This window comes from Ursus americanus, chromosome 1 (assembly GCF_024610735.1).
Source record: "Ursus americanus isolate L20-20 chromosome 1, mUrsAme1.1.p, whole genome shotgun sequence".
Classification (NCBI taxonomy): domain Eukaryota; kingdom Metazoa; phylum Chordata; class Mammalia; order Carnivora; family Ursidae; genus Ursus; species Ursus americanus.
In genome coordinates, this window is record NC_142127.1 from 2,534,441 (window position 1) to 2,559,274 (window position 24,834).

Sequence of the window (24,834 nt, forward strand, 5' to 3'; positions counted from 1 at the left end):
AACTTTCTTGATAGACATACATTTTCTTTTCTCTGGGATAAAAATCCCAAGAGTGCAGTTGCTAAGTTACATATATTTTTCATTTTATAGGAAACTTCCAAACCGTTTTTGCAGAAGTGACTGTACCACTTTAAATTCCCACCTGCAGCATGTGAGACCCTTTTATTCTAAAACCTTGCTAAACTCATTTATTAGTGCTAGGAGTTTTTTTGTAAATCAAGTTGCTCCACATCCTTTCCTGCGCTTGCTGTTATAAAGTTTTTAAATTTTCTTTTCACGATTCTGATAGGGGTATGGTGTCCTATCATTGAGGCCTTAATTTGCATGTCTCTAATGGCTAATGGTATTGAATATCTTTTCATGTGCCTCTTTGTCTCCTGGATATTTCTTTAGTGAAGTATCTGTTCATTATTTGTGTTTCTTGCCCATGTTCTGATGAGATTGTATGTTTTCTAGTCTTGAGTTTATAGAGTTCTTTATATATTGTGAATATAATTCTTTTATCATACATACATGTTTTGGTTTTATGTTTGTCTTGAACATTTTTAAGTGTATATTTCATTGGTGTTAAGCATATTCTCACTACTGTGCAACCATCTCCAGATCTTTTTGATCTTGCAGAACTACAACTCTACCCATTATTCAACCAGTCCCATTTTCTCTACCCCCACCCCCTTGAAGCCACTATTCTACTTTCTTTTTCAATGAATTTGGCTACTCTGGGTACCTCATATAAATGGAATTAATATAATGTGTTTCACAAATTTTTTTTTCAATCTGTGCCTCGTCTTTTCAACCTCTTAAAATGGTCTTTAGCAAAGCAAAAGTTTTTAATTTGATAAAACCCAATTTATTATTTTTTCTTTTAGATTGTGCTTTTGGTATCATGTCTAGAATCTCTTTACATAATCCTAGGGTTTTTTGTATTTTTTATAAAACTTTTATAGTTTTACATTTTACACTCATTTATGACCCGTGTTGAATTCATTCTTGTGTATGGTGCGAGGTTTTGTTTGATGTTGACTTTTTTGCCTGTGGAAATCCAGTTGTTTTTGGCCTTGAACTTGAGGGGTACTGTTTTGTATTGCCTTTCCTATCCTGAATTTTTAGGATTAGTACTATTAAGTAGGTAAGTCTTTACAGCTATTAAATGAAATATTTTACTGGGGTGCCTGGCTGGCTCAGCCTAGTAGAGCAAGTGACTCTTAAATTCAGGGTCATGAGTTCAAGCCCCACGTTGGGTGTAGAGACTACTTAAAAATAATTTTTTTTTCAGATTTATTTATTTGAGGCTGTGCCTGGGTGGCTCAGTTGGTTGGGCGGCTGCCTTCGGCTCTGGTCATGATCTCATGGTCCTGGGATGGAGTCCCAGGGCAGGTTCCCTGCTCAGTGGCAAGGCTGCTTCTTCCTCTGCCCCCCCAACTTGTGCTCTTGTACACACTTTCTCTCTTAAATAATAAATAAAATCTAGGGGCGCCTGGGTGGCTCAGTCGTTAAGCGTCTGCCTTTGGCTCAGGGTGTGATCCCAGGGTCCTGGGATCAAGCCCCGCATCGGGCTCCCTGCTCTGCTGGGAGTCTGCTTCTTCCTCTCCCACTCCCCCTGCTTGTGTTCCCTCTTTCACTGGCTGTCTCTCTCTGTCAAATAAATAAATAAAATCTTTAAAAAATAATAAAATAAATTTTAAAAATAAAATCTAAAAAAAAAACAGGTTTCTTTATTTGAGAGAGAAAGCATGTGCATGTGTGTGCAGATTCAAGTGGAGGGAGGGGCAGAGGGAGAGAATCTTGAAGCAGACTCCCCACTGAGCACAGATCCCGACTCGGGCTGGATCTCACAACCCATGAGATCGTGACCTGAGCCGGAACCAAGAGTCAAGTGCTTAGCCAACTGCAGGTACCACAAAAATAAAACCTTTAAAAAAAATTTTTTTTTCTTTAAAAAAAAAGTTTAAGAAGAATTTATAATGATATGAGTGGATACTTCTGATAAAACTGAAAAAAATAGGATATACAGTTTTAAACATTAAATTTGTAGCTACCTCAGATTCCTAGAGTATTCTGATAAAATATACTGGAAAGTTATAAATGTGATGCCTCTGGGTAGAGGGCTGGGTGTGTGAGGTGGAGAAAAATTATTTTCAATTTATTTTCTTTTGGATCTTTGCCATGTATGTGAGTTTCCTCTTTTATTAGAAATAGGTTTACAAGAAACTACAACGTGTAAGTACAATTGTGATTTTTTAAAAAAAAGAAATTTCCTAAGACAACATATGCATTAAAGAATTCTGGGAGAAAAAAAGACACTACCGTAGTGAAAATTGGTTGCCTTTTAATGACGTGACTTTAAGTGATTTTGTTAAAATGTTATTTTCTAAGTTAATTTTATTACTGCTTATAAAATTTGGTGGGGGTGGCACAAGGAAAAGGTATTTTTAAAACTTGAATTTCCTTTAAAGCCTACCTTAAAGTTCAACTTCTAGAATCAAGTAAGAGAGTCTAAGTTGTGCTACACATTGTACAAAAAGACCTGGACAAACACCCACCCTCTGAGATGTTTGCTACATTATCTTTGCTTTTGTGTTTCAGTGCCAAGCCTAAGTCGGAGATCCATGTATCGATGGCCACTCCAGTTACTGTGTCCATGGAGACTGTGTCCAGTCAAAATAATGATCAGCCCCCCATTGCAGTCCCTCCCACGGCTCAGCAGCCTCCACCGACCATCCCAACCATGATCGCAGCCACAAGTCCCCCATCACAACCAGCTGTCGCCCTCTCAACCATTCCTGGAGCAGTCCCCGTCACTCCCCCCGTCACTACAATTGCGGCTGCCCCTCCACCATCAGCTGCTGTAGCTGGCAGTCTCTCCTCTGTGTTGGGCCCTCCGGTACCTGAGATAAAAGTTAAAGAGGAAGTGGAACCAATGGACATCATGAGGCCAGTCTCTGGTAGGTTCATTCATGGAGTTCTCTTTATTGGCATGTGCTTCCTCTTTTCCTGGCTCTCCTCGAGGGCCAGACTCTTGGGTGACCCTCAGTTGTGAAGCCTGACCCGTTGGTACCTGTTGTAAATTTGCATGTCATTCATTTTAAGAAGGGGACTGCTAGGCTCCTTTTGAAACTAAAACCATTTTTCCTGCCCTTTTAGCATCAATTTTATTTCTTACCAGAATCATAAAAAAGATGAACGTTTCCCCAAGAATATCCTTAAATAGAGCTTCTGTAGTTATATTGTTTTCTATTTCTCATTTTGGTTTGAGTCTTCTGTCTTTTTTTCTTAGTTAATGTAGTTAAAGCATTGCCTGTTTTGTTTTGTTATGTTATTGTTTATTCTGGTGTCTGTTTTATTTATTTCTGATTTTTCATTGTTATTTCCTTTCTCTGTTAAATGTCAGTAAATTCATTTTCTAGTTCTTTGTGGTATAATGTTGTTTATTTGAACATTTTTCCTTATTATAAGCATTTATAGTATAAAAAAATTAAAAATATAAAAAAGGGTCAAAATAAGATCACAGCTAAGTGCTAATTAGTTACAATTTATTCCCTGCCAATTTTTGTTGCCCTGTTACACAGTGAAGCAAGATTTATGTTGTTGAAAATACTCTCTTGATAAACTTACATGTGATTAGTAAAATCGTAAAACTCCTCACTGCTTTCTTTGCCTCCTCTCCTCGACTCTAAACTTCCGGTGTGTGAAACACAGGTCGCTTTGGAAGTTTTCTTTTTGTTTGTTTGTTTATATGTTAGTAATTTATTGAGGAATGCTGCTTCCCCTGACTACAAAAATAGCATTTAATGTACAAAATTTATGAAATACAGATAAAACCAAAGTGGAAGGCAAGTCATTTTGTTCTCTAATGAGCCAGCACTGCCCTCTTACCATTTTGGCGTAAAGACCTCCATCCCCCATGCTGTTTGTTCAGTAAGAGGTGTGGTTGTGCTGTGTCTGCAGTTGTTAAAGCTGCTGTTTGTTTGCATTTATTATGCCATGAAATATTCTTCTAGCTTACCCATATTTAGCCTCAGCACTTCATTGAAAGACACTGTGGATAACCCAGGAGGGGAAATGAAATGTTTTCAATTTTACTGTTCTTCTCTCTTGATTTGAGTAGTTCCTCTTAACCTCTCTCTGCTAGGAAATTGGCAGTAATCACACCTTAAACTGTAGGGCTCTATGCCAGGTACTGATAATACAGCCTTATATAAAACATACATCTCCGTCATCTTGGGGCTTACATTTTAATAGGAGAGAGAAACTGTCAAATAAAGCAGTAATAAAATACACATATACCTCAGGGAGATTGTGGGTTCATTTCCAGATCACCACAATAAAGCAAGTATTGCAGTAAAGTGACTATCACAATAAAGCAAGTCAAATGAATTTTTTTGATGTCCCAGTACATAAAAAAGTTATGTTTACACAATACTGTAGTCCATTAAGTATACAAAAGCATTATGTCTTTAAAAACAATGTACATACTTTACTGAAAAAAGTTTATTGCTAAAAAATGCTAACCACCATCTGAGTTTTCAGTGAGTCATAATCACTGGTCACAACCACCATAACAAATATAATAATGAAAAATTGTGAAATATTGAGAGAATTACCAAAATGTGGTATAGAGACATGAAGAGAGCAAATGCTATTGGGAGAATGGTGCTAATAGACTTGTTTAACAGAGGGTGGCCACAAACCTCCAGTTTTTGAAAAATGCAATATCTGCGAGGTGCAATGAAGCAAAGCACAATCAAGTGAGATATGGCTCTGTAAGGGAAAGTTAGGGCTGGCGCTGTGGTTTTAAGAAGAGCTTTAAAGGAAGGGCCTCACTGAGGAAGTGATCTTTGAATAGAGACATTAAAAAGATGAAGTGCTAGTCATTAGGGTATCTGGAACAAGAACATTCCAGGTCCTAGTTAGGAACAAGCCTTGTATGCTCAGAATAGCAAAGACAGTTCAGGTAGACAGTCCAGGGATAGTATGTGGACTTCATAAAATCATTAGGGATCCAGGCTCCTAACACCCCTAGTTTGACCCTCATGCTTTTGATTCACGATAGCTGCTAGAACTCTAGCTATCATATCTGAGTTCTAGGGTGACAAGACAAGGAATAGAAGGTCACACCTTTTAAGGGAGCTTATTAAAAGTGCTACAACACACTTCTGTTTTCATCTAGCCACACCTGTCTATAAAGGAGGCAAGTAAATAGAGTCTTTCAGCTGAATGGCAGTGTGTCCATCTATAAGTGTGAGGGTCCTCCTTCTAAGGATGGTGAAGTTGTGGTATCGTAGAAAGCAGTCAGCACCCTCTGCTGTAAGTAGAGTGCTTAGCACAGTGCCTGGCACATAGGAAGCCTCAATAAGTGGTAGTTCTCTTTTCTGTCTTCTTAACCATTCTCATTGGTTGGAAATCAAGTAAAGCTTTCCATTATTTTTGGATTCTTATACATGTATGTGCTCTTTTTCCTATGACAGCAGTTCCTCCCCTGGCTACCAGCACTGTCTCCCCGTCTCTTGCATTGCTGGCTAACAACCTGTCCATGCCTACAAGCGACCTACCGCCTGGTGCCTCCCCAAGGAAAAAGCCTCGAAAGCAACAGCATGTGATTTCAACAGAAGAAGGGGATATGATGGAGACGAACAGCACTGATGATGAGAAGTCTGCTGCCAAGAGTCTTTTGGTGAAGGCTGAGAAACGCAAATCTCCACCCAAGGAGTATATTGGTAATGGTCACTTGGGCTAGCTATTGTCATGTGAAGCTTTCCCACTTAAGTCAGGAGTCCATCCCTGAGGCTGTTTACATAATCAGGTTTCACTTAGGGATCACTTCTTGGAGTTACACCTTGAGGACTCTTGACAATATATAATAAGTTATTTAGTACCTTCCTTTTCTTTTCTTCTGAATAGATGAAGAAGGTGTGAGGTATGTCCCAGTGCGTCCAAGACCTCCCATTACTTTGCTTCGTCACTATCGGAACCCCTGGAAGGCTGCTTACCACCACTTTCAGCGGTACAGTGATGTCCGGGTTAAAGGTTAGTTGCATGAAATTGGTCTTTCGCTTGACTGTAATGTGATCACAGTAGAACAGGAAGCTAGAATTATAGTTTTCTAGTTTCCAGAAAACCCAAATGGTGACAGGATGACTTCTTTAGCCCCCGGGGTAGTTGCGGAAGAAAGAGCTGTACTAGATTGTTATTTGACATAGTCCACATTAGTCCCAAGGATGTCAGATGCACATACATTGTAAGCCCCAGGAAGTTTATTTTACAAAAGACCTTTTGCTTAACATATGGGAAGCTCTTAAAATAGTTCTGGGCAAGTGCCGAGTAAATGGTTTTGTTGTTATTGTGCTTGAGAATTACATTTTAATAAACCCACATATAATAAAAGCAGCTGATAGTACTTTGCAAATATTTACAAATATTTCTACTGATATGCTTTAAGTATCTTTAATCTCAGATATAATCATTGCACAGAGAAGAGTAAGTTTTCAGAGAATTGGTCACATTCCTCACTCCCTCACATAAATTCTACTTGGAAATTTCTCTGAGGGTTTCCTTGAAGCCTCAAGATGAGTCAGAGTTGGGTGGTATTTGATGTCTGTGAGCATGGGTGAGGGTTCTGACAGTTTAGTCTCTTAGTGGAAGTACAGAGGTGGCTGCACTTCCAGCAGTTCTTCCTCACGAGGTACCTTGAGCTCTGAAAATAAGCTAGATTTCCAAAGGCCAGGGAGTGGTGGCCTTTGACAGAAGGAGGACATGGGCTACTAAACGTCTCTTCACATCACAAGGATTCCATATCATAGCAGGAAAGTGTTTTAAAGTATTGCCTGGTAACATTTTAAGCCATTCTGAAGGATTGTTACCGCTTTCTGGGACTCGTTCTTCAAAAACTATCTGAGGAAAGGTAATGTGACAGCTGAAAGTATTGATACAAATAGTCTCTTGACTGTTAAACTGTATTGATCCGCTTTGCCCAAGCTTTAAAATCATGTTCATATAAATAAATCAAGATGGAATAGTGAAAATTGGTCAGGTAATTTCATAGGAAGGAAGAAAAGAGAAACCAAAGAACAAAAAGTGCAGGAAATAAACAGAAAGCAAATAGTAATATGGCAGACTTAGCCTTACATTTCAGTAATTACCTTAAATAGTCTGAACATACCAATAAAACACCAATTGTCAGAGTAGATGGACAAAGAAGACCCAGTTCCACTCTGTCTTTAAGAAACTCATTTCAGATTCAATGGCGTAAGTAAATTGACAGTTACAGGATGGAAATGATATATACAGTGCAAAAATAAAGCAGGAGTGGCTATGTTAATGCCAAATCAGGTAGACTTCAGAGGAGAGAAAATTACTAGAGACAGAAAAAGACATTACATGCTAATAAAAAAAAAATGTACAGAAAACAGAAATGAAGAGAATATATGAAGCAAGCTAAAAGGAGAAATAGGCAAATGAGCGGTGGTAGTTAGAACTTCAACACCCTGCTCTCAGCAACTAGTAAAACGATGTAACAAAAAATCAGCAAGGACTACACACCACCATATCTAACAGACCTTTATAGAACACTCCCAACAGCAGCAGAATAAACATTGTGTCAGGTGCCTACAAAACATAAAGATAAACCATATTCTGGATCATAAAAGAAACTTCAACAAATTTAAAGGAATTGAAATCATACAGGGTATCTTCATTGACCATGATGGAATCAAACTAGAAACCAGTAAGAAAAAGATAACAGAAGAATTCCTTGAAAACACAAACTGCCAAAACTCAACCAGAAGCAAATAGACAATCTGGTTAGTCTTAGAACTCATGAATAAAATGAACTCAAGTTTTGAAGCTTCCAAAGGAATCTGTATTTTCAGATACTCTAACTGGGAAACTCTACTCAACTTTTAAAGAGGAATCAACACCAGTTCTCTATAATCTCTTCTAAAATATAGGAGGAAGTATTTCCATATTAATTTTATGAGGCCAGTATTTCCCTAACACAAAATCCAGACAAGGAGAGTACAAATATAGAAAACTAATTATCAATATCCTTCATGAATATAGATGCTAAAGTCTGTAACAAAATGTTAGCAAATTAAATACAGCGACATATAAATAGCAGTTTATACCTTGATTGAGTGGGGTTTGTGCCAGCTATGCAAGGCTGGGTCACCATTTGAAAATCAGTGATTCACCATTATTAACAAGCTGTATTAACTTCCTAGGGCTGCCATAACAGAGTACCACAAACTCAGTGGTCTAAAATTACAAATTTATTCTCTCAGAGTTCTGGAGGCTAGATATCCAAAACCAGAGTATCTGCAGAATCATGCTCTCTCTGAGGGCTGTAGAAGAAAATCCTTCCTTGCCTCATTTTAGCTTCTGCTGGTTGCCAGCAGTCCTTATTATTATTTGGCTTGCAACTACATCATTCCAGTTTCTGCCTCCATCTTCACATGACGTTCTTTCCTGTGTCTGATCTCTTTCTCTATATCCTTACAAGGACATCTGTCATTCATTTAGGGTCCCCTCTAATTCAGTATGACTTCTTCTTGACTTGCTTATATCCAAAAAGGCCCTATTTCCAAATAAGGTCACCTTTATAGGTACAATGGTTAGGACTTCCAGTGTGTCTTTTGAGGGGACACAGTTCCACCCACAGCAAAAGCTAAAGAAGAAAAATATGTATGTCAAATAATTTTTCTGCATCAGTTGATAAAATTCAACACTTTTTCATAATCTCTCAAAAACAGGGAAAGAAGACTTCCCTAACTTGATAAAAAGTCTGCAACAAACCTACAACTATCATTATACTTAACAGTGAAAGATCAAATGCTTTCTGCCTGAGATTAGTCAAAAGATCAGGCTGTCCTCTCTTCTCTCTCTCACTACTCTTACTCAGCGTAGTACTGGAAGTTCTAGACACCATGTAAGTCAAGAAAGAGATAAAAGACTATATGGGTTGGAAAGGATTAAATAAAACTGTCTTTATTTGCAAATGATATCACTGTCTACATAAAAAAATCTCAAGGATTCCACCAAAAAAACCTCCTGAAACTAGTAAATGAGTTCAGCAAGGTCACAGGATGCAATGTCAGCACACAAAAATCAATTATAATTTTAGATATTTGAAAACGTAATAGTATTTGCGGTTGATCCTCCAAAAATGACCTATTTAGGTATAAATCTAGCAAAACATTACAGGATGTGTTTGCTGTAAACTGTAAAATGCTGCTGAAAGAGATCTGAATAAAAGAAGAGATATGCTGTGTTCATGGATTTGAAACTTAACGTAAAGATGTAATTTTCCCTAGATTGATCAACGGGTTTAATACAGTTCTACCAGACTCACAGAAAGGTTTTTGTAGACATAGTAAATCTTATTCTAAACTTTATATGAAAGGTATAGAAAGTAGAACAGCTAAAATAACCTTGAAAAACAAGAGATACCGTTTTTTCTGATATTAAAGCATATAGTTTACAGTAGTTTAAACAGGGTGGTATTTGCAGAGGGATAGATAGATAGCTAGATATAGATATAGATGACTAGAATGGAAAGTGCAGAAATAGACCCACACAAATATGCTCAACTGAGTTTTGACCCAGTGGAAAAAAATCCAGTGGAGGAAGGAGAGTCTTATTTTCAACAAATGGTGCAGGACGTCCATAAGTTCAAAAAAAAAAAAAAGAGCCAAAGACCCTAACTTAATCCTCACACCCTATATAGAAGTTAACTCAAAATGAATAATAGGTTTTTTGTTTGTTTGTTTGTTTTTAAAGATTTTATGTATTTATTTGACAGAGAGAGAGACAGCCAGCGAGAGAGGGAACATAGGCAGGAGAAGTGGGAGAGGGAGAAGCAGGCTCCCTGTGGAAGAGCTTGATATGGGGCTGGATCCCAGGACTGCGGGATCACGCCCTGAGCCGAAGGCAGATACTTAACGACTGAGCCACCCAGGCGCCCCTGAATAATAGGTTTAAATATGAAACATAAAACTATTAAACTTTTAGAAGAAACCCTAGGATAAAGTGTTTAGGATCTAGGGCATGGTGAACGGTTCCTCAATATGACACCAAAAACACTGTCCACAAAAAGAAAGGAAAATAAATTGGACTTAATAAAAACTTTTTATATCTGAAAAACCCTGTTAGGAGGATGAAAAGACAGACTATAGACTGGGAGAAAATATTACCAAACCACATATTTCATAAAGAGCTCATATCTAGAATATATGTATTAGGAACTTTCAGTACTTAACATTAAATAAAAACAATAATCCAATTAGAAAATGGACAAAGGCATGAAGAGACATTTCACCAAAGAGGATAACTTGAATGGCGTGCACGAGAAGATATTCAAGGGAATAGAAATTTCCGGTCCTTAAGTGTGTTCTGCGCATAGAGACTTTCTTACAAAGTTTAATTTGGTGGGTGAAGAAGTAACTTTATAGTGGATATACCTGACAAAACACTACCTCAGCCAGGTGCTCAAGGTCAATATGAATAGTGATGGATCATGTTAATAGTATACCCTTCTGTTCAGAATTAAGCAACTGTCAATATACACTGCTATATGTATAAGATGTTATACATATAAGCCTGGTAATAACTACAAATCAAGAACTGGTAATAGATGTGCAATAAATAGAGAGAAAGCAATCCAAATATATTACTAAAGCAAGCCAGTGAACCATGAGAGAAGAAAGCATGAGAAGAAAAGAAAAATAACCATAAAACAAGTAGCAAGGGGGGCTCCTGGGTGGCACAGCAGTTAAGCGTCTGCCTTCGGCTCAGGGCGTGATCCCAGCGTTATGGGATCGAGCCCCACATCAGGCTCCTCCGCTATGAGCCTGCTTCTTCCTCTCCCACTCCCCCTGCTTGTGTTCCCTCTCTCGCTGGCTGTCTCTATCTCTGTCAAATAAATAAATAAAATCTTTAAAAAAAAAAAAAAAGTAGCAAGGGGTATGTGGGTGGCTCAATTGGTTGAGCATCAGACTTTTGATTTTGGCTCAGGTCATGATCTCAGGGTCGTGAGATTAAGCCCCACATCAGGCTCCACGCTGGGCATGGAGCCTTAGTGAGATTATCCCTGTTCCTCTGCCCCTCCTTTTCCCCAACCCTCCCCATGTGCATGCTCTCGCTCTCTGATGGGGGGGAAGATAACAAAATGGCAAATCCATACCTATCAGTAATTACTTTGAATGTAAATGGACTAAACATTCCAACCAAAAGACATAGGATAACAGAATGGTTACAAAAGCAAGACGTATCTGTATGCTACCTACAAAAGACTCATTTCAAACCTAAAGACACAAGTAGATGAAAAGTGAAGGGATGGAAAGGCATTTATCATGCAAATAGAAGTGGAAAGAAAGCCAGAGTAGCAATATTTATATCAGACAAAATAAACTTTAAAACTAAGGCTGTAAGAAGAGACAAAGAAGGACACTATATAATCATAAAATCCAACAAGAAGATTGTAAATATCCAACAATAATTGTAAATATTTATGCATCCTGCATGGGAGCATGCAAATACATAAAGCAGCTAATAACAAACATAAAGGAAATAGCCAATAGTAATATAATAATAGTAGGGGTCTTTAACACCCCACTTATATCAATGGATAAATCATCCAAACAGAAAATCAACAAGGATACAGTGGCTTTGAATGACACAGTGGGCCAGATGTATCTAACAGATATATTCAGAACCTTCCATCCCAAAACAGCAGAATACACAGTCTTTTCAAGTGCACATGGAACATTCTCCAGAATAGATCACATTAGGTCACAAAACAAGTCTCAACAAATTAGAAAACATGGAGGTCATACCATGCATCTTTTCAGACCACAGTGCTATGAAACTAGAAATCAACCACAAGAAAAAATCTGGAAAAAACACAAATACATGGACATTAAATAACATGCTATTAAACAGTGAATGGGTCAAACAAGAAATCAAAGAGGAAATCAAAAAATACATGGAGACAAGTGAAAATGAAAACATAATGATCCAAAATCTTTGGGATGCATCAAAAGGTATTCTAAGAGGGAAGCTTATAACAATATAGGCCAACCTCAAGAAGCAAGAAAAATCTCAAGTAAACAACCTAACTTTACACCTAAAGGAGCTAGGAAAGGAAGAACAAACCCCAAACGAGTACAAGGAAAGAAAGAAAGAGTAGAGCAGAAATAAATGAGATAGAAACTTAAAAAAAAAAAAAAAAGACCAGATCATTGAAACCAGGAGCTTGTTCTTTGAAAACATCAACATAATTAATAAACCTTTAGCCAGACTCATCAAAAGAAAAAGAGAAGACTCAAACAGAAATGAAACAGGAGAAAGAACAACTGACACCACAGAAATACAAAGGAATATAAAAGAATATTCTGAAAAATATGCCAACAAATTGGACAACCTAGAAGAAATGGATAAATTCCTAGAAACATAACTTCCCAATACTGAATCAGGAAGAAATAGAAAATTTGAACAGACCAATTACCAGCAATGAAATTGAATCAGTAATCGGAAAACTCCCATCAGACTAAAGTCCAGGACCAGAGAGCTCCATAGGTGAATTCTACCAAACATTTAAAGAAGAGTTAATACCTATTCTTCTCAAACTATTCCAAAAAATAGAAGAGGAAGGGAAGCCTCCAAATTCATTCTGAGGCCAGCATTACCCTGATATTGAAACCAGGTAGACACCACAAAAAGAACTATGGGCTAATATCTTTGATGAACATAGATGCAAAAATCCTTGATGAAATATTAGCAAACCAAACCCAACAATATGTTTAAAAAAATCATTTGCCACAATCAAATGAGATTTATTCCTGGGGTGCAAGGGTGTTTCAGTATTCACAAATCAATCAACATGATACATCACATCAACAAGAGAAAGGAAAAAAGCCATATGATCATATCAGTAGGTGCAGAAAAAATATATGACAAAGTACAAAATCCATTCATGATTTTAAAAAACTTTTAGCAAAATAGGTTTGGAGGAAACATACCTCAGCATAATAAAGGCCATATCTGAAAAACCCACAGCTAACATCGTATTCAGTGGTAAAAAACTGAGAGCTTTTCCACAAAGATCAGGAACAAGCAAGGATTTCCACTTTTACCACTTTTATTCAACCTGGTATTGGAAGTTCTAGCCACAGAGTGAAACATGAAAAAGAAATAAAAGGCATCCAAATGGGGAAGGAAGGAGGAGAACATTCACTGTTTGTAGATGACATGATACTATACATAGAAAACCTGGAAGAGTCCACCAAAAAACTACTAGAACTGATAAATGAATTCAGTGAGGTTGCAGGATACAAAATCAATACACAGAAAATCTGTTGTGTTTCTATATACTACTAATGAAATAGCAGAAAGAGAAATTAAGAAAACAGTACCTTTTACAAGTACACCAAAAATAATAAGACACAAAGGTAAGGAGGTGAAAGAACTATACTCCAAAAACTATAAAACATTGATGAAAGAAATTGAATGTGACACAAATGGAAAGATATTACATGCTCATGGATTGGACGAACAAATATTGTTAAAATGTCATTACTACCCAGGGCAATCTACAGATTTCATGCAATCCCTGTCAAAATGCCAACACCATTTTTCACAGAACTAGAATAAATAACCCTAAAATTTGTATGGAACCAGTTACAAATGACCCTGAATAGCCAATACAATCTTGAAAAAGAAAAACAAAACTATAGGTGTCACAATTCCAAATTTCAAGATACAGTACAAAACTGTAGTAATTGAAACAGGATGGTACTGGCACAAAAACAGACACAGATCAGTGGAACAGAATAGAGAGCCCAGACATAAACTCACGATTATATGGTCAATTAATCTTTGACGAACGGAGGCAAGAATATGCAATGGGAAAAAGTCCCTTCAACAAATGGTATTGGGAAAACTGGACAGCAATATGCAAAAATGAAACTGGACCACCTTCTTACACCATACACAAAAATAAACTCAAAATGGATTAAGGACCTAAATGTGAGACCTGAAATCATAAAAATCCCAAAGGAGAACAGACGGTAATTTCTCCAACATCAGCCATAGCAACATTTTTCTAGATAACGTCTCCTAAGGCGAGGGAAGCAAAAGCAAAAATAAACTATTGGGACTTCATCAATATAAAAACTCCTGCACAGCAAAGGAAACAACCAACAAAACTAAAAGACAGCCTACTGAATGGTAGGAGATATTTGCAAATGACCTGTCTGATAAAGGGTTAATATTCAAAATACATAAAGAACTTCTATAACTTGGGTGCTTGGGTGGCTCAGTTGGTTAAGCACGTGCCTTCGGCTCAGGTCATGATCCCACGGTCCTAGGATCAAGCCTCACATCAGGCTCTCTGCTCAGTGGGGAGCCTGCTTCTCCCTCTCCCTTTGCCTGCCGCTCTGCCTACTTGTGCTCTTTCTGTCAAATAAATAAATAAAATATTTTTTAAAAAAAGAACTTCTATAACTCGACACCACAAAACCCCAAACAATCCAATTTAAAAATGGGTAGAAGACATGAAGAGGCATTTTTCCAAAGAAGACATCCAGGTGGTCAACAGACACATGAAAACATGCTCAGCATCACTCATCATCAGGGAAATGCAAATCAAAACCACAATGAGATACCACCTCACACCTGTCAGAATGGCTAAACTCAACAACACAAGAAACAAGTGTTGGCAAGGATATGGAGAAAAAGGAACCCTCACACACTGTTGATAGAAATGCAAACTGGTGCAGCCATTGTGAAAAACAGTATGGAGGCTCCCTAAAAAATTAAAAATGGAATTACCATATGATCTAGTAATTCCACTACTGGTTATTTACCCAAGGAATTTGAAAACACTAATTTGAGAAGATATATGCACCTCTTTGTTTATTGCAGTATTATTAACAATAGCCAAACTTTGGTAGCAACCCAAGGGTCCCTCGACAGATAAATGGATAAAGAAGATGTGATATATATATACACAAAGGAATATTACTCGGCCATAAAAATGAAATCTTGCCATTTGCAGCAACCTGAATGGATCTAGAGGGTATAATGCTAAGTGAAATAGGTCAGAGAAAAACAAATACCATATGATTTCACTCATGTGGAATTTAAAAAAAAAAAAAGGGGGAGACAAACCTTAACTATAGTTAGAGAACAAACTGATGAAACTGATGGTTACCAGAGGGGAGGTGGGTGGGGGCCAGAGGTGAAATAGGTGAACAGGATTAAGAGTGCATTTACCATGATGAGCACGAGGTAATGTATAGGGTTGTTGAATCACTATATCATATACCTGAAACTAATATATAACTCTGTATGTAATCATACTGGAATTTTTTTAAAAAATAGTATATACCCGTCATGGGCTGTGATGGCATTGGCACTTCCCCTCTATGTGTCCTCTCATGACTACATTCTAATCCTGAGAGAAGCATCAGACAAATCCAAATAGTAGGGCAGCCTGCAAAATTACTTGACCAGTAGTCTTCAAAACTGTTAAGGTCATCAGAATCAAGGACCATCCTGAGAAACCATCAAGCCAACAGTTGTCCAAGGAGACATAACAAGTAAAATGTGCAGCGGTATTTTCATTGGGTCCTGAACCATAAAGTTTATTTTTAAAAAAATGTTCACCATCACTAGCCATTAAAGAAATTGAAATTGAGATGTCACTACACACCTGTCAAAACAGCTGAAACAAAAAATGCTGATAATGCTAAATGCTGGTGAGGATGCAGAGAAGTTAGATTTCTCGTACATTCCTTTAAGCACCTTGAACCTGTAGTTACACTGCCTTCTGGCCTCCCTTGTTTCTCCTTAAAAGTCAGCTATTGATTATGTGAGGTCATGCATTTGTCATACTTGTAATTCTTGGATATTTGGGTTATCGTTTTTCAGTAAATTGAGGACATTTCAGCCATTTTTTTTCTTTGAATATTTCTTCTTTCTCTCTTCTTCTGATACATTACCTGTGTGTTGAGGCTTTTAATAGTGTCTCTTTCTCGGAGGCCCTGATTATTTTTCCCATTCCTTTTACTCTGTTCTTCAGCCTGCATAATCTCTATCAGTCTGTCTTCAACTCGACTAATTCTCTTTTGTACCAGTTCCCATCTGTTGTGTTCCTGTAAGTGAATTTTTTTTTAAGTATTTTATTGTACTTTTTAACTCCAGAATTGCCATTTGGTTCCTTTCTTTTTATAATTTCTACCTCTTTATTGATCTCTCAACTTAATTTGACATGGTCATCATACCTTCCTTCTTCACTCCTGCATTACTTCCATTCAGTGAATTTATTTATAATGGCTGCTTTGAAATCTTTTTCTAATAAATTTGACATCTGGTTGCTCTCATTAAGTGGGTTCTTTTGCCTGCTTTCTTCCCCCCGTGTATGGGTCACTCTTTATTATTCTTTGCATGCCTCATAATTTTTTGTTGGAATCTAGACATTCTAGATAACTCTGAATACTGGTCTCTCCCCACCCCACCCCAGGCTTGTTATTGTTATTTGTTTGTATCTTGACTGGTTAGATTATTTCAGTGAAGTCTCATCACCTCCTCCACCAGGTGTGTCGACCCTTCAGTGTTGCTCCTCAGGGAGGCATAGCTTCAAGTATGCCAGCAGTCATGCTGGGACGACTATGGCACTGGTGGAGCTCTCGCCCACTCTTTCCCTGACCACACGCAGCTGATTAGCCCTGCTAATTGCGTGCTGTTTGCTCTACCAGAACACAGTACTGGAATGTGCTCTGGAATACACATTGTATTCCTCTGCGAATTATTCCAGTCAAATCATAGCTCCTTTCAGAGTAGTTACTGAAGTTAGTGTTTGATGTTTGTTCTGCCCCCAAGAGGACTTCTCTCAGCCATCTTATTCTTTGTTCTTTCCTACAAACTAGTCAGCCCACAGTCTAGGCTGTATCTTCATCTGATCTACAACGTTCCCAATTGCCTTTCACTACAGCCTCCACTGTTCTTAGGAGCACCTTTAGGTTTCAACTTCATAGTCTGTGGCAAATGGAGTCAGTTCCTTTAGGAAAAGATTAGAAGCTACCTGTTTTATGGGCTGTTTCTCCCCCAGGCAGAATCTCTGTGCTAGGCTTCTGGAGTTGGCGTGAGGACAATGGCAGCCTTCTCTCTAAGTAACACCCCACTCTAGGAGGTGAGCATCAAGTGAAGGGGAAGAAGAGTTAGCAGCCTGGGGTCCTCTTGGCTTGCCTCTCCCAGCATGAAACCACCACTTCACAAAGCAGGAGAAGGGCTCCCAGGGCCCAGTGTTCTCAGCACACTTTGCAGTCTCCATTCTAGACTAGGGATTGAACAGAAGAGAGCCCCTGCATCTCAGTTGTACCCACCTAGGACTTAGCCTGAGCAGCAGGGTGAGGGAAGCAGGATGGGAGGAGAGGGAACCCCATGTTCTGGGCTGCAGCAGTCTACATGGAGATCCACCTCACTGAGCTAGGAGAGAAAAACAGGGAATGGTCTTGGTTCAGATACCATGGACTCACTGTTCTTACCGCAGATTTGCTTGAATAGATGCTACATGAATAGAAATTTTCTGTTTTCCCTTAGGAGCCTGTCCAGAGGTCTAAATAGTTATTTTTAAAATTTTCACCAATTTCACTGGAGAGCAGGTTAGCAGAGTGCTGTCATACCACACGTCAGTCGTCTCTCATACTTTGCTGAGCTAACTGCTCTGGAAAACAGTTTGGCAGTTTCTTAAAAACTAGAACATACACTTACCATATGACCAAACAGTTATATTCCTGGGCATTTATCCCGGAAAAATCAAAGCCTGTGTGCCCACAAAAATCTGTACACAGCTGTTCATAGCAACTTTTTTTGGAATAGACAGAAACTGGAACGTACTTATTGGCCATTTGTATACCTTTTTTCGAGAAATATCTGTTCAGATCCTTTGCCCTTTTTAATTGGTTTCTTTTTATTATTGAGATGTAGGAATTCTTCATTTGTTCTACATACAAGTCTTTTATCAGATATATCCTTGTACCATCTTTGCAACTTCCTCAGAATCTATCATTATTTCAAAATAAAGAGTTTTTTCAAATGTTTAATATGAAGTATTCAAGTACATCTGAAACCGGTAAATATCTGAATAGTCAGACTGCATCGTCATCACGGTTGTGGTATTGTACTGTAGTTTTACAAGATGCTGCCACTGGTGGAAATCAGGTAAAGACTACTTAGGATCTCTGTGTCCTTTCCTACAACTAACTGCATGTGAATCTCCAATTACCAAAAAATTTTTAAAATTCTTTTAAATCATATGCACACTAATATTTGCCTACTAGTTAGGGTTTTTTGTTTTTTTTTTTTTAATTGGTGAACTTCTTAGAGCAGTTTTAGGTTCACAACAAAATTGAATAGAAGGTACAGGGATTATGCTCATGGATCGGAAAAATAAACATAGTTAAAATGTCTATGCTACCCAGGGCAATCTACACGTTCAACGCCATCTCGATCAAAATACCAATGACATTTTTCAAAAAGCTGGAACAAGCAATCCTAGAATTTGTGTGGAACCAGAAAAGACCCCAAATTGCCAAGGAAATGTTGAAAAAGAAAAACAAAGCTGGGGGGCATCACGTTGCCTGATTTCAAGCTATACGACAAAGCTGTGATCACAAAGATAGCATGGTACTGGCACAAAAACAGACATGTCGACCAATGCAACAGAATAGAGAACCCAGAAATGGACCCTCGACTTTATGGTCAACTAGTCTATGACAAAGCAGGAAAAAACATCCAGTGGAAAAAAGACAGTCTCTTCAATAAATGGTGCTGGGAACATTAGACAGCTATATACAGAAGAATGAAACTTGACCACTCTCTCACACCATACACAAAGATAAACTCCAGATGGATGAAAGACCTCAACGTGAGACAGGAATCCATCAAAATCCTAGAGGAGAACATAGGCTGCAACCTCTATGACATCGGCCACAGCAACGTCTTTCATGACACGTCTCCAAAGGCAAGGGAAACAAAAGAAAAAAATGAACTTTTGGGACTTCATCAAGATAAAAAGTTCCTGCACAGCAAAGACAACAGTCAACAAAACAAAGAGGCAACCCACAGAATGGAGAAGATATTTGCAAATGAAACTACAGATAAAAGGCTTGTATCCAAGATCTATAAAGAACTTCTCAAACTCAATATCCAAGAAACAAATAATCAAATCAAAAAATGGGCAGAAGATATGAACAGACACTTTTCCAATGAAGACATACAAATGGCCAACAGACACATGAAAAAATGTTCAAAATCATTAGCCATCAGGGAAATTCAAATCAAAACCACATTGAGATACCACCTTACACCAGTTAGAATGGCAAAAATGGACAAGGCAAGAAACAACAAATGTTGGAGAGGATGTGGAGAAAGGAGAACCCTCTTACACTGTTGGTGGGAATGCAAGTTGGTACAGCCACTTTGGAAAATAGTGTGGAGGTCCGTCAGAAAGTTAAAAATAGAGCTACCCTGGGACCCAACAATTGCACTACTGAGTATTTACCCCAAAGATACGGACATAGTGAAGAGAAGGGCCATATGCACCCCCAGTGTTCATAGCAGCATTGTCCACAATAGCTAAACTGTGGAAGGAGCCAAGATACCCTTCAACAGACGAATGGATTAAGAAGATGTGGTCCATATATACAATGGAATATTACTCAGCCATCAGAAAGAACGATTACCCAGCATTTGCAGCAACATGGACAGGACTGGAGGAGATTATGCTAAGTGAAATAAGTCAAGCAGAGAAAGACAATCATCATACGGTTTCACTCATTTGTGGAACATAGGAATAGCAGGGAGATCGGTAGGAGAAGGAAGGGAAGAATGAAGGGGGAGTAAACAGAAAGGGGAATGAACCACGAGATACTATGGACTATGGGAAACAAACTGAGGGCTTCAGAGGGGAGGGGGATGGGGGAATGGGATAGGCTGGTGATGGGTAGTAAGGAGGGCATGTATTGCATTGTGCACTGGGTGTTATACGCAAGCAATGAATCATGGAACTTTACATCAAAAACTAATGATGTACTGTATGGTGATTAACATCATATAAAAAAAAAAGGTACAGGGATTTCCCATGTACCCCTAGTCCCCACACCCACCACAGTGGTACATTTGGTACATTCGATGAACCCACACTAACACATCTTTATCACCAAAAGTTTATCACTTACATTAGTGCTCAGTCTTCGTGTTCTACATTCTGTGGGTTTTGACAAATACATATATAGTCTTTTCAAGAATAAATTTTTAAATAAAGTAAAATTTTAAAAATATTTTAAAATAATTTTTAGTTATTTTAAATTAATTTTTAATTAATTTATAAATACATTTTTTAAGATTTAGAGCACAAGGAGGGGGAGCAGCAGGCAGAAGAAGAGGGAGAAGCAGGGAGCAGGGAGAACCATGGAGCAGGGAGCCTGACCTGGGGCTCAATCCCAGGACCCTGGGATCATGACCTGAGCCAAAGGCAGACGCTTAACTGAGTGAGCCACCCAGGTGCCCCTATAAATACATTTTAAGTTGTAGTTAAACAGTAGTTAAAACTTCACATACACAGCTCAACTCACCTTTGACAAGTACCCCTCAATCCTACTTTCCCTCTCCCCAATCCAAATGATATGTTTTTATTTTACTACAGTTCTGGTTACTGGACTTTCCTATCCAAATGTGAAATGCTGTTCAAATTTGATTCCTTTCATTTCTCCAAGATCTAGATAACACCAAAAAGCTTCTAAAACTTCATGCCCAATTCTCCACATGCTTGCAAGCATCACACATGAACAAGGCTCCAGGCCACCAGAGACCATTTCTCTTCCTTTAAGAGATTAAAATATTAATTTGCTCTCCTTCGAACTCACTAGAATTAGCAGAGTATGTCTTTACAGCATTCTTCAGGGGTGAACAAAAGGAGAAACTTTTATTCATGTTGTGACTTCTGTTCCTAATGACTTAAATGCAAAGGAATTATTTAAAGATATTTAAGTAAAGAAATTCTTGATAAAATAGTATGTATCAGTAGCTTGAACCCAAATTATTTTAGCTTTATAAAAATTGAAATATACTTTTTTTTTTAAATGGTTCCAGAAGAGAAGAAAGCTATGCTGCAGGAAATAGCTAACCAGAAAGGGGTATCCTGTCGTGCTCAAGGCTGGAAAGTTCACCTCTGTGCTGCTCAGTTGCTACAGCTGGTGGGTAGAGTTCTAGTAGTTGTTATGTCCTGCTGAAGAGAGGAACAAATGCCGGAGGCATCGGAGTTCACTCAGAGAGAGTTTCCTTTTGAGTAATTCCGAAGCATTCCCAAGTAACATGGGTTATGCAGAATTTTTATGTAAAATACATAATGTTGTAATTACTATATCTATCCCAAGATAGAATTCAAACATATCTTAGTCTGGTACCCAGAACCAAAATATATTGAACTGTGGTATAAGACCGACAGTTAAGGTTCAATATTTTGTGTTTCTGTGAATCTGAAACAGCCTCAGATGGCCTAACTGTAAGCCCTTGCTCCCTACAATGCTCCTTATCACAGGGACCAGGCTCAACTCCCACTTCTTCCTGATTAGTGGGCTTTAGTTCCCTGCCAGTTTGAAATATTGTTCGAATAAGCTGTCACATCCCCATGGTAACCAGGGAACACCTCTCCCTCTCGATACTACAAAGCCTGCCTCCTACAGCCCCTGCTTGTTCACTCTGTTCCTGAGTGCAGCCCCTGCGTGGCCCTGCGTGGTGTGTGGTGTCCTCCTCCCCTGGGCTGTGAGTATATTGACTAGTAAACTGCTATTGATCTCATGTGTCCAGTGTTGGCGGGTGTTACGTGTCCGTTTCCATAACCCTTGGGCGGGAATCCTTCCTTCACCAAGGAGGTGAAGGGGGGTGCAATCAAAACAACAACCTCATGAAGTTTTTCCATCTTTGGAGTAGCTGTGATCTGAAGAACATTGTCTATTATGAGTATCTTTGGGGAAAAAAAAAAAGTAGTGCCGTGGCTGCTTTTTGTACTTTAGAAAAGCATGTTTCTGTGAAACCTTTAGACTGGGTTTTTAGAGGAATGGTGAATTCAGGGCAGTAATTAAAAGTTATCCTTGAAGATAGGCCCTAAATTATTACTCATTGTTGATCAGTTTCCCTTGCTGTACATTAGCACCCTAGTCCTTGGGAGAAAGGATTCTATCACCCAAATAGCTCTCATACCAGTTTACAGAAGTGATTCAAGGTGGGTGCATTTGCCTGAGGTTACCAAGGAAAAGTATCTCTGAGGCCATGATGCCCTTCCTATTGTGTGTTGCAGACGAATCTAGAACATGATGTTTATGAAAGACTCACCAACCTACAGGAAGGGATTATCCCAAAGAAAAAAGCAGCAACTGATGATGATCTGCACCGAATAAATGAACTGATACAGGTTTGACATAGCCCTTTCCCTCTGATCATCTAGTTTATGGGGTTGTCACTGCACGGTCTTACTTCTCACGTTTCCCCTCCCTCTTTCACTAATACCTTTAGTAAAAACCTACTATTTGGGGTGCCTGGGTGGCTCAGTTGGTTGAGCATCCAATTCTTGGTTTTGGTTCAGGTCACGATCTCACGGGTCATGGGATCAAGCCCCACATTGGGCTCCGCACCTGGCGGGAAGTTTGCTTAAGACTCTCCCTCCCCCTCTGCTCCTCCTACCACCCCACCCCACCCCTGCTCGCACACGTGCTCGCTTTCTCTAAAATAAATTAATCCTAAAAAAAAAAAAAAACCTGTTTACTCTAGGCTGCATTATGAGAAAGACTAAAACATTTTTTTCTATGTGGAAGCCACAGAATGGCCTCATTCCATAGGTGAAAAGTTATTTGAAAGCCTGGTGGTCTCCTGGTGACTGATTGGTGTTGATGTCTTCTGTTGCAGGGAAATATGCAGCGGTGTAAACTTGTGATGGACCAGATTAGTGAGGCCAGAGACTCCATGCTTAAGGTTTTAGATCATAAAGACCGTGTCCTGAAGCTTCTAAACAAGAACGGGACTGTCAAGAAGGTGTCAAAATTGAAGCGAAAGGAAAAAGTGTAGACCCAGAAGAATCAGGACTTTGGAAACAGAATTTATGAAGAATGATGGTGGGGGTGGGGGGAGGGTTTTGGTTATTCTCAAAGTGGAACATTGAAATAAAGGAAGTGTTCCTTAATTCACACAAGAAAACAGGGACCCATGGTACCCAGTGGCACAAACGGATCAGAGCTGTTCTGAAGCAGTGAACTGCATTCTCTCTTACAGGCATATCCCTCTTAAACATGCTGTGTCATAAATGACTCCTGATGCATCAGTGTCTGCCAGTTAGAATCAGTGACACAAATGAATGGCTGGCAGTTTTCAGCCTTCTGGTTTATAAACTGTATTTATCTGATGGATTCCTGCAGGACCCATACTGAGCCTGGACTGAAATATCCGCTTGGACCATCTATTTTCTCTCTACACTGAAAATCAAACCTCTTCCCCTCATCCCAGCCGGTTCTTACTCTGTCTGACCTTCAAATGCCTGAGCTGGCCTTTTACAGCAATGCCATGGCACCGAGAGACTTGCCACATCTCACACTCTAAAGGGTTTGAACTATTAATTCTTGTCATTTTTTTAAAGAACCATTTCAGAGTGAAATCGTTATATTGTCTGTCCTGCGTGAGTCAGAGTTGGGTTTTCGTGGAGGTTCAGAGCAGGCAACACCCAAAGTTGCTCTGAGATCCTTGTTCTGAAGTACGTTCTCGGTTATTTGTACTTCTGTAGCTGGTGTGATGCTGTTAATTGTATGTACCACACATCTCCAAATGTTAATAAAGGACTCAAAGAGGTTTTTGTACATGAGCAGTTTGCATCTTTTTATAAAGTGAATCAGTGCTGTGCTGATCACCATGTGAGTGTGTGTCCTAGTGTAATTTCTTACACAATGTTGGGAGTCTACTCTGCTAAAGTTTCGTTATTACACATAAATGGGTTCCACTTACCCTGGTATTTTGAAGATGTCACAACGGTAAAATCTGTTGGCTCTTGGTTATCTTGAATACAAGACTGTATTTTGTCCCATTGCAGGTATAAATTGGTCAAATTATAGAACAATTAAGGCTGCAGGAGTTGGGTGGAACTGCCACGGAGCGTGGATTTTCTTCACAAGGTTGCTCTTGCTTCCTCTGAGCTACCCGAATGGTATAGTAGCTTGACTTTCTTCCTTTGAATACAAGCAGGCATCTCTCTCCCTTCTAGCTGGATGTTCTCTTTCCTTAGGACATGGGTTGCCAACTTGAGTCTGGAGCTCTCCTCTTTGCCCTGACGTGAATAGATTTAAGACTGGAAGTCTCTGTCAGTTCTGACCAGGTCTTTGGGACCAATACTCTGGCTCACCTGGAACAGGCTTCCTCCAGTTGAAATGGTAAGCTTTCATCTGGTATAGCACTGGAGAAGAAGCAAGGTGGGCTTCTGATTAGGCCACATAGGCCTGTGTGGCCTAGGCTAAGAAGTCCTCAGAATAATCTCCACTGCTTCATGGAGCCAACTTTGAAAAGTATTATTGGTTGTTTGCTAGACACCAGTATAGTGTGCTAGACTGTGCTAGAAGAATGTTCCTTTGCCTCAGTTTCTCCTGTGCACATACTGCCCCAGTGAGCTCATGTGGTGTGCTGGCTATGATTCAGGTACTTGGGATCCTGCATTACAGATCTGTCTTCTCCAAAAGTATTGTCACCGCAATTTAAACAAAACAGACAACTCGTCAAAGGAAGCTTGTTAGTGCAGGTTAG

General features: G+C 38.9%; 1 protein-coding gene across 13 annotated transcripts in view; it reads left to right on the forward strand.

The window, feature by feature from the left end:
• SAP130 (Sin3A associated protein 130) overlaps positions 1-23,900 on the forward strand; it is a 79,267-nt gene extending 55,367 nt beyond the window's left edge. For 8 of the 13 annotated variants that reach the window (XM_045777685.2, XM_045777686.2, XM_045777683.2 and 5 more), the window contains 7 exons: positions 2,587-2,945; positions 5,469-5,717; positions 5,902-6,027; positions 21,148-21,251; positions 21,727-21,819; positions 22,355-22,468; positions 22,960-23,900. In XM_045777685.2, the coding sequence (XP_045633641.2) occupies positions 2,587-2,945; positions 5,469-5,717; positions 5,902-6,027; positions 21,148-21,251; positions 21,727-21,819; positions 22,355-22,468; positions 22,960-23,118 (1,204 nt within the window). In that variant the 3' untranslated portion in view covers positions 23,119-23,900. The remainder of the gene's footprint in view (positions 1-2,586; positions 2,946-5,468; positions 5,718-5,901; positions 6,028-21,147; positions 21,252-21,726; positions 21,820-22,354; positions 22,469-22,959) is intronic. The other 5 variants (XM_045777693.2, XM_045777692.2, XM_045777688.2 and 2 more) reach the window with 2 other exon arrangements.
• The last annotated feature ends 934 nt before the right edge of the window (positions 23,901-24,834 follow it).